The sequence below is a fragment of the Diprion similis genome, chromosome 14 (assembly GCF_021155765.1).
Source record: "Diprion similis isolate iyDipSimi1 chromosome 14, iyDipSimi1.1, whole genome shotgun sequence".
Lineage (NCBI taxonomy): Eukaryota > Metazoa > Arthropoda > Insecta > Hymenoptera > Diprionidae > Diprion > Diprion similis.
In genome coordinates, this window is record NC_060118.1 from 11593878 (window position 1) to 11608535 (window position 14658).

The following is a 14658-nucleotide window of genomic DNA, read 5'->3' on the forward strand; positions in this document are numbered from 1 at the left end:
TTTTTTTTTGTTACAATTCCTGAAACGTGCTTAATTTCACCTCACGTATGTGTGTATTATTATTATTATTGTTATTGTTGTTATTCTTATTATTATTATTAGAGTTTCATCGCGTGTATTTAATTCAAAAATCATGTTGAAACCAGATATTTGTCCCCGGTGCAGTGGCGAAACGCGTTAATGCTCGCACATGACTATGAATTCGAATGAGGTGCAGAATTCCGTACCCAAACCCAAACCCAAACCCCAACCCCAACCCCAACTTCAACCCTCCGAACACTGCCACGTTTTCAACTCTACTGCCGCAACGTGATATGAAAATTGTTGAGCTCGTACTATTGGTATTGTCGTTACTATTTGCTTTTTTTTTGCAAACATTTATTTTCTCTTCTTTTGCACTTTCGTCGTAACGATCTAATCAGTTTTGCATTTAACGAGAAGCTTATGCATAAGCACGGTAACGGTCAATTAACATTTCGATGCTTCGGAGTTGTAAGTAAAAATGGAAGGAGTTTGGGGGGGGGGGGGGAGAAGGGAGGAGTAGAAATATTAAATTAAGTAAAATTCTGACGATAATAATTTGGGAAATTATATCGGAGTTGAATTATAAAAAAGATGAATTTTTTCTCATCGTCTCATCGGATTCTTCACACTTCGTGTGTGGATTGGAAGTAATCTGGGTCGAATCCCTGTTGACGAGGTACGCAAGTGCTCTTCTCGAATCGGGGCACGTATTAAAAGTATTGCTTAATTGATATTCCGCGCGACGAAACTCTAGAGATTGTGTGTATGTGTGAGAGAGAGAGAGAGAAACTAGGGTGGATAGAAATTCATCGACGCAGGTTTAATCTGAAGCACAATCATTATAAAACCTAAAGCACTTGCACCCTTCAAACATTATAGATCCAAAGTGTGAAACAAATTATTGAGATAAGATTATTGGACAGAAAAAACAAACAAAATGGTGTCGGTAAAAAGAATATATGAATATACAATGTAATGTATACAGATTTTAAATAAGAATTTTGAAAATTGTTGTGAAGTTTGTTCAATTTTTACTATCCATCGGCAAGTCGAGCAGTTTTCTGTACAACGTTCAAGACAAGCTCCAATCGAAAACAAAAGCGGGTAACAAATCGGGAAATTTTATACCCCCGCGAGGGATCGAGTCGATTTCTGCATAACCGAGATAAGGGTAGAAAGAGAGGATCATCAGTTTTCAACCCCTCTGCGTTACCGGCAAAAAGGAAGAACTTCTACCCTCCCTCGTGTGATGTGCACGCGATTACCGACAGAGCGAGGAAACCTTCCTTCCTCCTGTAAAGTTTCAAGGCGGAATAATCGCGGCCAGGTAAGACTTGGGTTCGCTGTTACCGACCGAGCAATGCAGGGAAGCTAATAGGGGTTGTCAATACCTTCGCCTAACCTCTGAAGTACAAAACGCTGCTGCCATCTACACCGGCGTAGTACGCATGCGCGTAAAGCTTCGATCGGGTGCACCTAGCCTCGTATCGAGTTTTACTCACGGCCAAGAATTCGGGTGTGTGGTAATGATGATGAAGATGATGATGATGATGATGAGGATGATAATAACAGTAGCGATAGTGACGATGGTGACAGGGGTGAATCACTGAATACTCGATAATTTGAAAGGGTGACCAGGCGAGTGAATAACAAAAGATTCGCATTCGTAATAATTGTTAATTCTACTTCTTTCATTATTTATTTATTTCAACTGTTTCTATTTTTTTTTTTTTTTTTTGGTAATTTATATTCAGAGATTTGCCAAGGAATTCTTATCTGACTATCCGTTCGTTGAAGGGAAGAATCGATACACTGTTCAACTTCAATATATATCAGTGAAAAATTTTCATCTCCTGCAAGATTTTCCTAATCCATACGGTGTAAAAAAATTCTGAAACTTATTCATGCCTTCATTTACCATCCATTACCTGACTTCCAATTATACTTACGATAATATGAATAAAAAATGAGATCAGATCTTTTCCTTTGTTCAACCGTTCGGGGTAAAATCTTTTGTCCGTAGGTATGATGGATAAGAATTATAATACCCCATGTAGAAAAGGTAAAAGTATAAAATTGTAAAATGACAGTGGTGTTTCCCTTATCTCCAAGGATATATTCAAAGTTTTTATTAAAGTTTTTATTCCATTTTTATTCTTCGAATAAATTCTCACGGGATTACCCCAAAGCCCTATATATATATATATATATATATATGTCTTCTACCAGTCTCGGATGTATTATACCTCACAGAATTCTGACGATGTAAGAAAGACAGATCACTGTCGCGCACATTAGGCTGCGTGAATACCGGAGAAAAAAAGGAATGGATCATCTAAGAAAGGTGTCTTTGAAACGTGATAAGGCAGAAAACAGAGACCATTAAGAAGACAGGGTGAAAAGCGCAAGTTGCAACCAAGGGAGGGGTAAACGATTGCTTGCTTGCTTGCTTGCTTTGAACTCTTGGGAACCACACGTGAATCATGTACCGTGCAGGTGTCCCAGTTTTCACGTTTTCGCAGGGCTCAAGTGAAAGCGTTTAATTTGATCCCCTATCGATCGAGGGTCGGTGGCAGCGCGACGCTGGGGATAAGGAAGAGAAAGAGGAAGAGGAAGAGGAAGAGGAAGAGGAAGAGGGCCAGAAAGTGGCTCACTACCTCGACGCCGCGTTCCTTAACCTTATCCCAACTTCAAAGTACGACCCTCAGCAAAACGTGTGGATGTACATAGGTCTATATAATATACCTATATATAGGTATAATACATACCTATGTATTATATGTATGTGTTGGTATATGTACGTAGATATATATGTATAACTGAGAGCGTCGGGGCTTTGGAAATTTTAGGGAATAACGTAGCCGACTTCGTCGGTGTCTCTCGCCTCGCTTCCTCCAGAAACCTACCAAACCAACCAACCAACCAACCAACCAACCAACCAACCAACCAACCAACCAACCAACCAACCAACCAGCCTGCCTACTTGCTATTCAACGAGTTGTCTCCCGGCTTTGAGATGCAGCTGGTGTCCGACGCACGAAATCACCCCTCGCCCTCTTCTCCGTAGGAGAATCGCACCCTCCTCCTCCTCCTACCCTCGAGTCTTCCGGATCTTCTGATTCTTCTTCTTGTTATACTGTTTTTTCTTGTGATGCTAGTATCCGTGTGCTGTGCGTGTTTCACGGGTATTTTCATTCTTTTTTGAGTTTCTTTTTGTAACGTGGATATCATTTTCCCGTAAACAGTTATACTTCGATTCCGTTTTCCGTTCGCTTCACGCGTCCCTAAAGTTGTTTTTTTAATGCCACGCCGAGAAAGAGAGGGAGGCAGAGGATTCGATACGTGAAGAGGAAATCGCGACGCCGGTTTAAGGTGCATTACACGACAAGTTTTACCTGAAAATACGATGTAACATATCGTTCCTAGGTGAAAAGGGAAGTTCAAGCTCGAATATCTGTTGCGTTATTCAGTTGCGAGGCGTGCTGAGGTAGGAACAAAGAAAAAATATAGGTATGGTAGGTATTGCGGGTATACGAGTGGATGCGCGAAATCCTGAAAACACCGGAAACGTCTGGAACGGTTGTGGAAAATCGGTTACGCCAGGAACGAGATCAAACAAAGGGCGATGAATTTTTCATCTCCTTTTTCTCTCCTCTGTTTTTTTTCCAGGGGGAAAAGTCAGAACAAATGAAAGAAGTTCAAACACAGACATGGATATATCGGAGATAAAGAGGAATCCATTCGATACCTGGTGAAAGTTAAACAACTATTTATATTCAACGACGTACCAACTATCACGAGTAGAGATCTGTAATATTTTCTTCTAGATAACTAGTAGAACAAAAACAATTGGAATAAATTTGTTTTATTAAATTACTTCCATCCTGCCCCAAAAACATCGCTGATTATTTTGATTTTGATTTTTTTTTTATAGTCTCAAGTAGTCGGCAGAATTTGACGAACACTGTTTTTTCCAGAAGATTCAAACACTCGGGACTGTACAAGGAAGAATATACAAGGGATGCAAAAAGGGAAGAAAGTAGAAGGAGAAGGACGAACTGTAAGGTCGATATACCTACGTTCGGGAGGCGCCTACCAACCTACCCATCTACCCAAGTTTCGCCGAACCGGGTAAATCCCGAACCTGGGAAACCAGGGAAGAAAGGGAACCTGGAGAAGGAAACGTTGGTCGATATGGTTAGAAACGGAGAGCGAGTCAGAGGGGGGGAAGGTAAAATAAGAGCAGTGGCGAGAATAGTCGTGAATTCTGCATAAAGGTGCATACACACAGGATATCAGCGTCCTAATGAAGAGTTAAGAAGTGGAAAAAACCGTTTAAAAAGCCTCGAGCAGTATTATTTGCTCGAATGATGTTCAACTCGAATGAAAAGACATCCTTAATACGTAGTTTAAATGATTTCGAACGAATTCGAATGGTACAAGTGAAGGCATCAACCATTTGTGAAAAGGGTTTGTAATTAGAACGTTCAAAGTAATTGAACTCTGTTGTTTTTGTTCGGATTTCGATATTTTCCGGATTATTTTCCTCGTTTAACAGATGTCTACAAAATTGTCTGAAAAATATTTTCAAAAAAATCTTACGTAACAGCAGGATTGTAACGTCCAAGTGCATACATTTTAACCAACATCTGTTATAACGAACTTACACAATTCAATTGTTAAACCACTCTGAATATAACTATACAATTTGTTCAGGTGATAACTGAAAATCCCTATGATGAACAAAATAAGTCCAACAACAGAATCCAATCGTATGAAAAACACCAGAGTTTGAGAATTTTTAGACTTCTAATCGTAAAAACTTTTCTCAATTTGTTTAAATTTCTTCAAAATCATTATTATTTCATAGTATACAACAAAGTTGTTTATTCGTATTCACGATCATCGGTACAAATATATCAAAGTAATAAAAATTTGTTAAACATTTTTTCTCCCATTTTCCCAACGTTTGATTGATCCTTAAGTTCGATCATCTCGGAACGAGCCACGGAGATATAATCTCATTATCGACGAGAGAGTAAATCTTCGAATCGAGAGTGCAGGTAACGAGTTCGGTTCTCGGTTGAATTGATTGGCGAAATTGCCGGCAGGGAGAAGGAAGAGGGAGGAGGAGGGAGGAATAGCTCTGACGGGTTATCAGCGCGGATGGCGCTCTCCTTCGATCATCCGAAAGTAAACTTCGTTATACCCAATCGAATGAAACGATCGCGATGCTCGTCGTAGAAAATGATTTTCCAACAAATTCTTCCCTCCCATTTCATTTTATTTTATTTTTATTTTTTTTATTATTTTTCACCACGTACCTTGAGCTGATGCTGCGGCCTCCTCAGCGCCCCTTGGTCCCTTCTGCCCCCCAGCCTGTCAGCCTCTGCCTCCAGTCCCTCCATCGATGATTCGGCCTCGCTAAGCCAGGCGAGGAACTTGTCCAGAGAACGGTCGAAGTTGTGCAGCGAGTTCATGGCGGAGTGAAGTAATTTGCCTCGATTGATGATGCTGCGAATGGGTGAGAAAAGGGGGATAAAATTTTGGGATTATCGTGGCTAACGATATTGAAAAAACGGAAGGAAACCTCGGCGCTGGTACTCACCTCGTGTTCAAGTTGTTGTATCTCTGGTTGATCATCTCGGTCATTTTTTTAACCCGCGTCGTGTCGTCCTGCTGATAAACGGCGATCAGTTTCTGGGTTAACTGGTTGAACAGCTCGATCTGATGCTTGTACTGGTGAAGCTCGACGTGGTAAGACTGTGAATGAAACGTCGAGGAGAAAACGCGGGTGTTAGATCAGAGAATGTTCTTCAATCCCCTCTTGGTAGTATAGCAAAGCCAGTTCTGTGACAAGATTCCTACTACCAACACTTATCGATACCTTACCCAGACTCAAACCCTTCTTCTATACCTCGAACGTCGGTAAGGTAGAATAACAGTTGGTAAAGCAGCGTGATTTTGACCCTCGATCGATAAAAATTGTTGGTAAAGTAGCGCGATTTTGACCTTCGTACAGCAGGTGTCGACCGTTTTGACAGTATTGCGAAGAAAGGGTTGAGTCTGGGTAAGATGTCGGTAAGTGTCGGTAGTAGGAATCTTTTTATTAAACCGGCTTTGCTATACATACTACTCCTCTTCTCTTTCCGCTCAGAAGAGACACTCGCTTTCCATTGGAATTCGGGATAATGGAAAGGATGGTATCATTTTTGAAGGGAAATCAATGGAAAATGGCTCACCTTTTGCTCTCTCTGTTGCGCTTCGAGTACATCCGCGGTGTGACCGACGGCTCGCATTCTCTCAAGTCGAGTCTCCATCCTGGCAAGCCAAGCTTCAACTTCGGTACGTTTAGCCTCGTAACGTTGACTGTCACCCAGCATTGCGTCCAACTGCGTCTTCCGCTGCATTACCTTAGAGTTTGTCTCGTCCCAGTGTTCCCTTAGTTTTGTCACTGAAAACCGAAAAGAAAATATAATATAAGTCAAAGCAAGTGTATTAAACACCGTCAAAATGTCAAAAATTTCCTCATTTTCAGTCGATTGCTTGCGGTTATTATACGCTTGTAATCGTAAGAATACAAATTTGTAGACAATAGAAATGTATTGACTTTTGAAAAATATGCTCAACTCTAACCCTTTAATTCTAACCCTCTAAATACCAAGTTCTAAGTTGAGTACGTTATGTTTAGCATCAAGTTTTTTCAAAATTGTCGTTAACAGTGTAGATATAGCTAACGTGAAAGTATATATATATATATATATATATAGGGTATGCGTGTAATGAGCCTACATATAAACAGGCAAAGTTTACCTGTTTGGTCTTAATTTATACAACCAACTCTGAGGATAGGGTAACTTCACTAATTATTGTTGTTATTTCATTTCAGTATAAATGTATACGTGTGTGTGTGTGTGTGTGTGAAATAGGACGCACGCTGCATGCACAATTACAAAGTTGACTCGAAGGTTAGAATTACGCAGTTTTAATTGAATACCGGGTAAAAAAAAAAAAAAACATTCTTTGCAAACGCAATTAATTCATTAAATGATTAACAGTAAATCAAAAACATCTGTTTTAATTATCATATAAAACTGCCACGAATTTTAAAGCGTTTAAATTAGTTTTAACGATTACAGAAGATTACATAACGTGTTTATACATTTTTCACAAGGAAAAATAGATGAAGAAGAATCTAGTGAAACAAAAAAAAAAAAGAATATTATGAAATTCTTCAAATTTGTAGGTCCCCAAAAAAAAAAAAATACGCAAAGTCCGATATTTTGTTCAGTTGGAACACAAAATCTTGTAATTTGCCGAAAGTTAATTACGGGCCATCAATATCTGAGAGCTTTTGATTATAAAAGCACACCGGGAAAATATCAACATCAGTTATTCAAACTCTTGTACCTTTCAAAATGATCCTGATATGAGAAAAATACGGTGAACAGGTGTCGTCGATAAGTGGAGGTGCTGAAGAAAGTAAGAAGAAAAGAAAATATCTGTAAAATTACACATACACAAGAGATATTGTTGCTGTGTTTTATTTTTATTAAATCTGAACGCGAAAAGTCTGCAGGGTCTGCCAAACGCGTCTCCTATAAAATCAGATTTTTGTTTTACGGGAAACTGAGTGGGATGACGTGTGATCAAGCTGGAGGGGATCGCTATTCAGCGTTTAATTATTAGCTATCACCTGTCGGTGACAGGCTTCGGGGGTGAAGGTTTTGTCAAAGCAAGCCGATGGCCCTCCACACGCATCGAACGAGAAATCGATGGAAAATTATTCGCTAACGGTAGAACGAGGGAGGCTAGAAAAAGAAAAAAGGAAGGAGAATGAAAAGAAAATTTTGTAATAACGAAAGGAACACCCGACACGAGTGGAAGAGTTCAATGGCCACTTTAGCGCTGCATGCAGAGTTCGACGAGTCTTGATAGAGTTTGCGTGTGCAACCCTTAACCGGCGACGCAAGGTGACCCGGTACTTCACTGAAGAAGGGTGAAGATGAAGAACAGGAGAAGAAAAAGTCGAATTACGAGAAAGGCGGAGGGTATCAACGATGGAAATGAAGCAAAAAGAATCGCTGCAGTGCTGATCCATCGCGACTGAGAGCTGTGCATTGTTCTCGACGAGAAAAATTACCCACAATTCTCTCTCTCTCTCTCTCTCTCTCTCTCTGAATGTCCCTTTGTTATACTATTATAATAAAATTTCAACTTCATCACGTGCAACGAAAAATGCACCGTGGAAATTTGCTTGACGAGCAGATTCTACGGAAGGAATCGTTTTTCAAACTCGGTAAAAAAAATTTCTCCCACGCTGCGACGGTACGACGTGAATTAAAGTAGAAAGTGTTCGATATGTATTAGGGTGGCACAAAAAAACCGACTATTTTTTTTTTTTTTTTTGAGTCTCGTGTGACAAAATGTTAGTTTTTGATGTTTTAAGAGCCAACTCCAAAGGACAGCTCAAAAATAAAAAAATTTTAAGAGGTTGCTCCAAATTTTTAAAAATGTCAAGAATCGTCAAAAAATTAAATTAAAAAAATTGTATTTTCAGTATTTTGTTTGATTTTTAATTCATGTCGTGGTGTATTGTTATCGATTCTTTCTTACTAAGTTGAATAAAAAAAATTTATGAAATTTTAATATGAATATTAAAAGGACGCTCGAAAAGATCTAAAGAAATGCACCAGAAAATTGAAAAAAAATTATGAGCAACCTTTCAAAATTCAAATTTTGAACTGAAACTTTCGGAATCTTGTTTTTTTTTTTGTCTATAAAATTATACCGTAACGAGAAAAAAAATTGAAAAAAAAAATCGATTTTGACGATTTCTGACGTTTTAAAAAATTTGGAGCGACCTCTTGAAAATTTTTTTTTGAGCTGTCCTTTGGAGTGGGCTCTTAAAACATCACAAACTAATATTCTATCACACGAGACTCAAAAAAAAAAAAAAAATAGTCGGTTTTTTTGCGCCACCCTAATATGTATACATATATTCAGATCATAGATAAAATGTAGACAGAAAAAAGAACGCGACACGATACACATGAAAGGAAACGGAAACGATGTATTCATTTTCCTGTAATGACGATGGTTTCTTTCCATTGAAGGTAGTCATACCTCGTACCATCGTTGCGTTATTATAGTTATCATTGAATCAACTAACGAGCGAGTGAATGTAATATCAAGTTTTCCAGCTCTAATGATCGTTTCAGCATTTCCCAACTTCTCGATCGCGTTCGTTGTTTCCTGAGCTTTCCTCGTAATAATAACGAGTCGCCGGTGTTCAAGAAATGAAATTAAGATCCCGATCTTGCTCTGAATGAATTGAAAGTATTCAGCGTAGATCACCTGGCAGATATATCTATACAGAAATAAGAAAATGAAGAAGAAAAAAAAAAAAAAAAAAAAGAACAGAAAACATGCAGGAAGTGAAATCACGTGTAGCCAAATGGCGTCGAATTTATTCCAAGGAAAAAGTCTCCATTAGAAGTAAAAACAGGCTGTAGTGCTGAGGCGCCGTCGTAACTCAGTGGAAGGCATTCTAACTTTCTTTTGTGAAGAATAATAGAAGTTCGGATCTCGAGATATTATTGGTATTCCAAGGGTCCCTCCCTAGGGATGAGAAAGAGGAAAGGAGATCAGAACGGAAGAGAAAGAAGAGAGAAGGGGAGCGAACTCGAGCTTTTTCCCTCATGCGAAATGGCTCGATGATACATGGACAAGTTTTATATACATTACACATGCATGCTAGATGTGTAGGTACATAACCAAAGCGTGTTACATAGATGCTTCTTTAAGGGTATGCACAAGTCGAATAGCCTCCAGATATAAATCGATTATGCATCTACTTGGGTACCTTGTGAGCTGCAGCAGACGATAAATCTAATAATTTCGTTCAATTTCATCCTGTTTGAATATGATACTTATCCACGATTTATACTCCGTTTAAACTTGCCGATGCAAAAAAGGCTTGACTGGGAGAATTTCTGATATATAGAAATACCGGGCTTTCTTCGCAATAGTTATGACATTATTGGAGTTGAATATATAATTCATACATTATCACTAGAGGAACGGGAACAAAAAGTTCCAAGACTTTCGTGAAACAACATGATGAAAATAGTATTTAGTTGTATGATTAAAGGAAAAAATCGATATTTAAGCATATATATACCTACACATGTTAATTCCAAATCCCTGCGCAGCAAACTAGTGCCTAACGAAGACTCGACTACCGTGTAATCCGCTTTGACACGTATTGCATACATGGGCAGATATATGATATACTATGCTATGTATGTAGATTACGTTGGGTCCTCTATTCTCGATGAAATACATCATTATTGGATACCGCGGGGAATTTCCGAACGCCCCCCCCGCCCCTTCACACAATTCGAAAGGACGAGGATGTACGTCAGGGTCGAAATTCAGGCCTCGATTAATTGACATCAGGGTTTTTCAATCAGTTGGAAGTGAACCTGGAATTCGCATCCCTGTCAAATCTGTGTAGATATACGTGTGGATAGAATGAATAAAAGGGGAGAAACAAAAAAATCTACGGAGTTTGTAAGTTCGGTTTGATTTTTTTTTTTTTTTTTTTTTTTTTTTGTTTTTTGAATCCATCCTCTTTAAGCGTAAAAACACATGGAAATATGTTTACTCTTTGTGGGTAAATGGAATTTCTCATATCCATGCAACGAATTTAATAGTATATTATGCATCCAGGGAACAAAGTGTGCGTTTTCTGTGAAAAAAAGGCTTTCTTTTCGTGGTACGTACGGTATTTTCTACAACGAATGCGTTAAAAATAAATGAAAACGCAAGTTTGAAATAACGAATTAAGGTTGTGGTCAAAAATTACAAGATACACGACGATTCCACGACGGGGTCGCGGGGGAGGGGGGCTTGGGGCAAAGTATGAGAGAAGAAAAATGTGGATTCGCAATGAATAAAAAAGAATCATTCAAAAATTGAACATATTACTCGTCCTAAATCGTTATTTCTCTAGTAAAGACAGCACCTCACGAGTTTATTGCACTGTACGACAGTTTTTTTCCCTGTCTATCACCCGGTAAATAATCTGTCACTTCTATCCTGCTTAAGAGGTAAAAAAACACGAGTTTTTAACGCATGTGCGGTAAAAATTGAATTCGCACACAATTTGCTACAGTCTTGACGTTGATACGATTATAATTCTGGGAAAAATTTGCTGCATGGTAACGAGTACAATGTGGATAAAAATATAATCGCTGTTACGTAGAGCGAGTCAAAGGCGACGTTATCGGTACGTAAGGTGATAAGAGTCTGAAAAGTGCGCATCTTGGACGCGATTTACGAAAGTTGAGAGAAGTTATCAACTCGGAACTTGAACTCGGCGTTGAAATATTAAAGCATTCGTGGAACTATTACGAAAACTTACGATTGGGCCTGGTCACCCAATGATTTTTCGAATTGGGTTTCGATTTATACCTCTTGCCCAAAACTTACTCGTGATACTTTCTACATCTCATCTATCAATTTCTGGCAATTTGACCGCTTGTTTTAGAAAACATGTGTCAAGCTGCAGCCATACTTTTGACTAACGAATGTACAAACATAAGTAAATATTGCGCAGCTGGGCATTGAAACGACGTGAAGAACCAAAATCCAAACCCTACAACCGAATCTGCAAATCTGTAGCTGATTTTTTAAATACATTGACGCGGTATTGGCGTATTTGCACGAGGAAAAAGTATAATATGTTGTTTTGCTTATATGCAAAAAGATAAATGCGTATTTGATACAGTAGACATATAAATGTAACCATATCTCGAGAGTCAAAAGGTCAACGAAGCTATCGAACTCGGCCTTATAAAAGCACGAGCAGGTCTCTGTTCGTCGTCAATACGAAGTGAACGATCGCCGGGAAGTGTGATGATGGCTTCGATCACTGCTTCGCTCTCGCTGCACTTGCTGTGTCAGTTGATCGCTCAGAATCCAGGCTCACAATCAAACGTATCGCAAATTGGTGAGAGACTCTCGATAATTTATTCGAATAACGTCGGTCGACATGAATTTGCGTCCGAGTTCGTGTCGTCAAATTTTGGTTTCTTACACGTAACTAACGAGAGAAAGAAGAAATAATATTTTTAATAGATAAAGTTTGTTTTCGTAGAAACCAGAAGGATATTTCGGATTTCAAGAAAAGTTACATATCTTCTCAAACATTTCTTGTAATATTAAACAAACTTCGGTTTTTTATTTAAATTTTTTAATAAAAGTGATTTAAATGCAAAACTTCAACAATAAATGTATGAGAAAGTAGGTAATTTTTCGTAGAATTCAAAATATTGTTCTGGTTACTAAAAAAGCAAACTTTATCCAATAAAACGATTTTTTCTCTTATTCGTTGCGTGAAAGAAATCAAAACTTGACATCCGGAACCGAGACTCGAAATTCGTGTCAATCGGTGTTATTTATCCACTTATCTTCGAATTCACAGATATAACGACTGGCAATCAGACACAACCACAAATCGAGTCATCGCCACAATCCTCTCCCGTTCAGCAAGTATCACTTCCGGCGGGCTACGTATCTCATCCCGACATCGGCTTTGCCTACAAGATTCACAACGAAACCGTCACATTTCCAGAAGCTGAAATTCTTTGCAGAGCGGAGGGCGGTCACTTAGCGACGATAGACTCGGAGAAAAAATTAGGCTATGTGACCGACATGAGACAGTTAGGAAAACAATTATACGTGGGAATTTCTCAGATGTACGGCAGAGACTGGTACAGCATTGGATCCGGTAAGTCTTTATACAATTGAGATCTTTAGTCCATGCAGATAAAAAGCATAGTAAAATTCCTTCTTCGATCGTACAGGATTACCCGTTAAAGTGCTATGGGGAAAGGGAGAGCCAAGCGGTAGCCATGTATGTGTTTTAATAAAAAATGCCACTAATGAACTGGGAAATTACCCCTGCCACGAGCCAAGAAACTTCGTATGCGAGCTTCCGATCCCTCAGCACAATTCAGCTGGAAGGAATTAAATCGACCGAAGTATCCACTAGCTACCCCGATTGTCGGAAATGAAAAAGTCAAACCTTAATAATGGCAAATTTTTCACCGAGAGCGAAAACGGGCGATTGCACGCCGAGTATAGAGTTGAGATCACCGAGGCGAAGCCAAAGAAAAATCATGCGGAAGGGCATTCTGATGGGTCTTGGTGAAGGATGTGAGAGAAAGGACATTGGATACAAGGGATTGGACTGAGAGAGGAAACGTCATTTCGATGGCAATTCGTTGAAAAAAATTGAAATTTCGTGAAAAAACGTTAGCCAGAGTCATTTTCAATGCGACTTATCAAGTATTTTCAATGAAACGTTTGTATAAAGATAAGATCGTAGTTGAAATTAAGAAAACGCTCATTTTTGCTCCGCTGTTGGAGAAAATTTGTTTTTGTTCATTCTGACATTGAATGAAAAAATTAAAAAATGAATTACATTATCATCATGGGGTTAAGCGGTAAAAATAAAAATATTTCCTACAAAAAATCGCTTGTATTATTAGCAGAATCGGGAATTGAAGACGTTTCATGGAAAGACGACAAGAGTCTCTCATCCCCCAAAATTGCACTTCCTTTTGCCTGTTCGTGTCCTTAAACAGAACCTGCATGCTACTAATTTGAAAAAAATCTAGAGTCAGTTAGAACCGAACAAGTATCAGGTCGACGTGAATTGTTAATATCAAACACGTGACGAATTATATACTTTATAAATTTTCCATGAAATTTCTTATTGAATTCAGACATTCGTTAAACATGGAAAAATTAAGAACCCATTGCACTTATGTAAATAGTAATAAAACATTTGTCAATTATAAAAACTAATGAGTACAACATGGTTTCAAATTTATATTAAAACCCAGCCTGCGCAGCTCACGTACATATATATATATTCTCACGCAGAGCAAGTAAGCTCAAAAAATATTACCCTCGTACACAGAATATCATCACAAATTTTCACACTCGTATATAATATCCAAACGTCCAATTAAGAAAGTTTGTCGAGCCATAATCCTTCCGAGTAGAAGAAGAAGGAGGAAGACAGTCGCCTGACACAAGACAGCTTCGCACACGTCGTACGAAATATGCAAGTTTAAAGCTTAATTTCGTATTTGCATAGCTCGTCGTTTGCATAATGCATGTATATGTCGTAAAATGTTAATAATAATAATAACAATAATAACGATATCACCGTATGCTGTTCATCTTTGGCAAAACTTTTGGTCGTTAAAAGTCTTTCGTTTCATCAATGCGAAAACCGTAAGACGAACAGAGAACTCGCCCCTGAGTTGCTGCAGGGCTCGTTGAAAACTTTTCAAAGTGAACGAAAAAGAAAATAAGAAAAAAAGAGAAGGAATAAAAACCAACAGAGCTTTTGACAATCTCGTGATTTGTATTCACCGACTGTCTTACATAACGTATAATTACCTTCCTCTTTTCCTCTCTATCTTTCTTTCCAACTTCGGTACTTATATTTTCTTTAAAACAAGCTTAAATTATTCATCGAAATTTCCTTAACTTTTATACACATATGTCTATATATATATACAAAATACTGAATATATAATTTTTTTAATTTTA

General features: G+C 38.4%; 1 protein-coding gene across 2 annotated transcripts in view; it reads right to left on the minus strand.

Moving 5' to 3' along the window:
• The window catches only part of LOC124414741 (dystrophin, isoforms A/C/F/G/H), a 303596-nt gene that overhangs the window by 150828 nt on the left and 138110 nt on the right, over positions 1-14658 (minus strand). For both annotated transcript variants that reach the window (XM_046895783.1, XM_046895785.1), the window contains exons 37-39: positions 6267-6478; positions 5633-5787; positions 5349-5538 (exon numbers count right to left, since the gene is read on the minus strand). In XM_046895783.1, coding sequence (XP_046751739.1) covers positions 5349-5538; positions 5633-5787; positions 6267-6478 — 557 coding nt within the window. The remainder of the gene's footprint in view (positions 1-5348; positions 5539-5632; positions 5788-6266; positions 6479-14658) is intronic.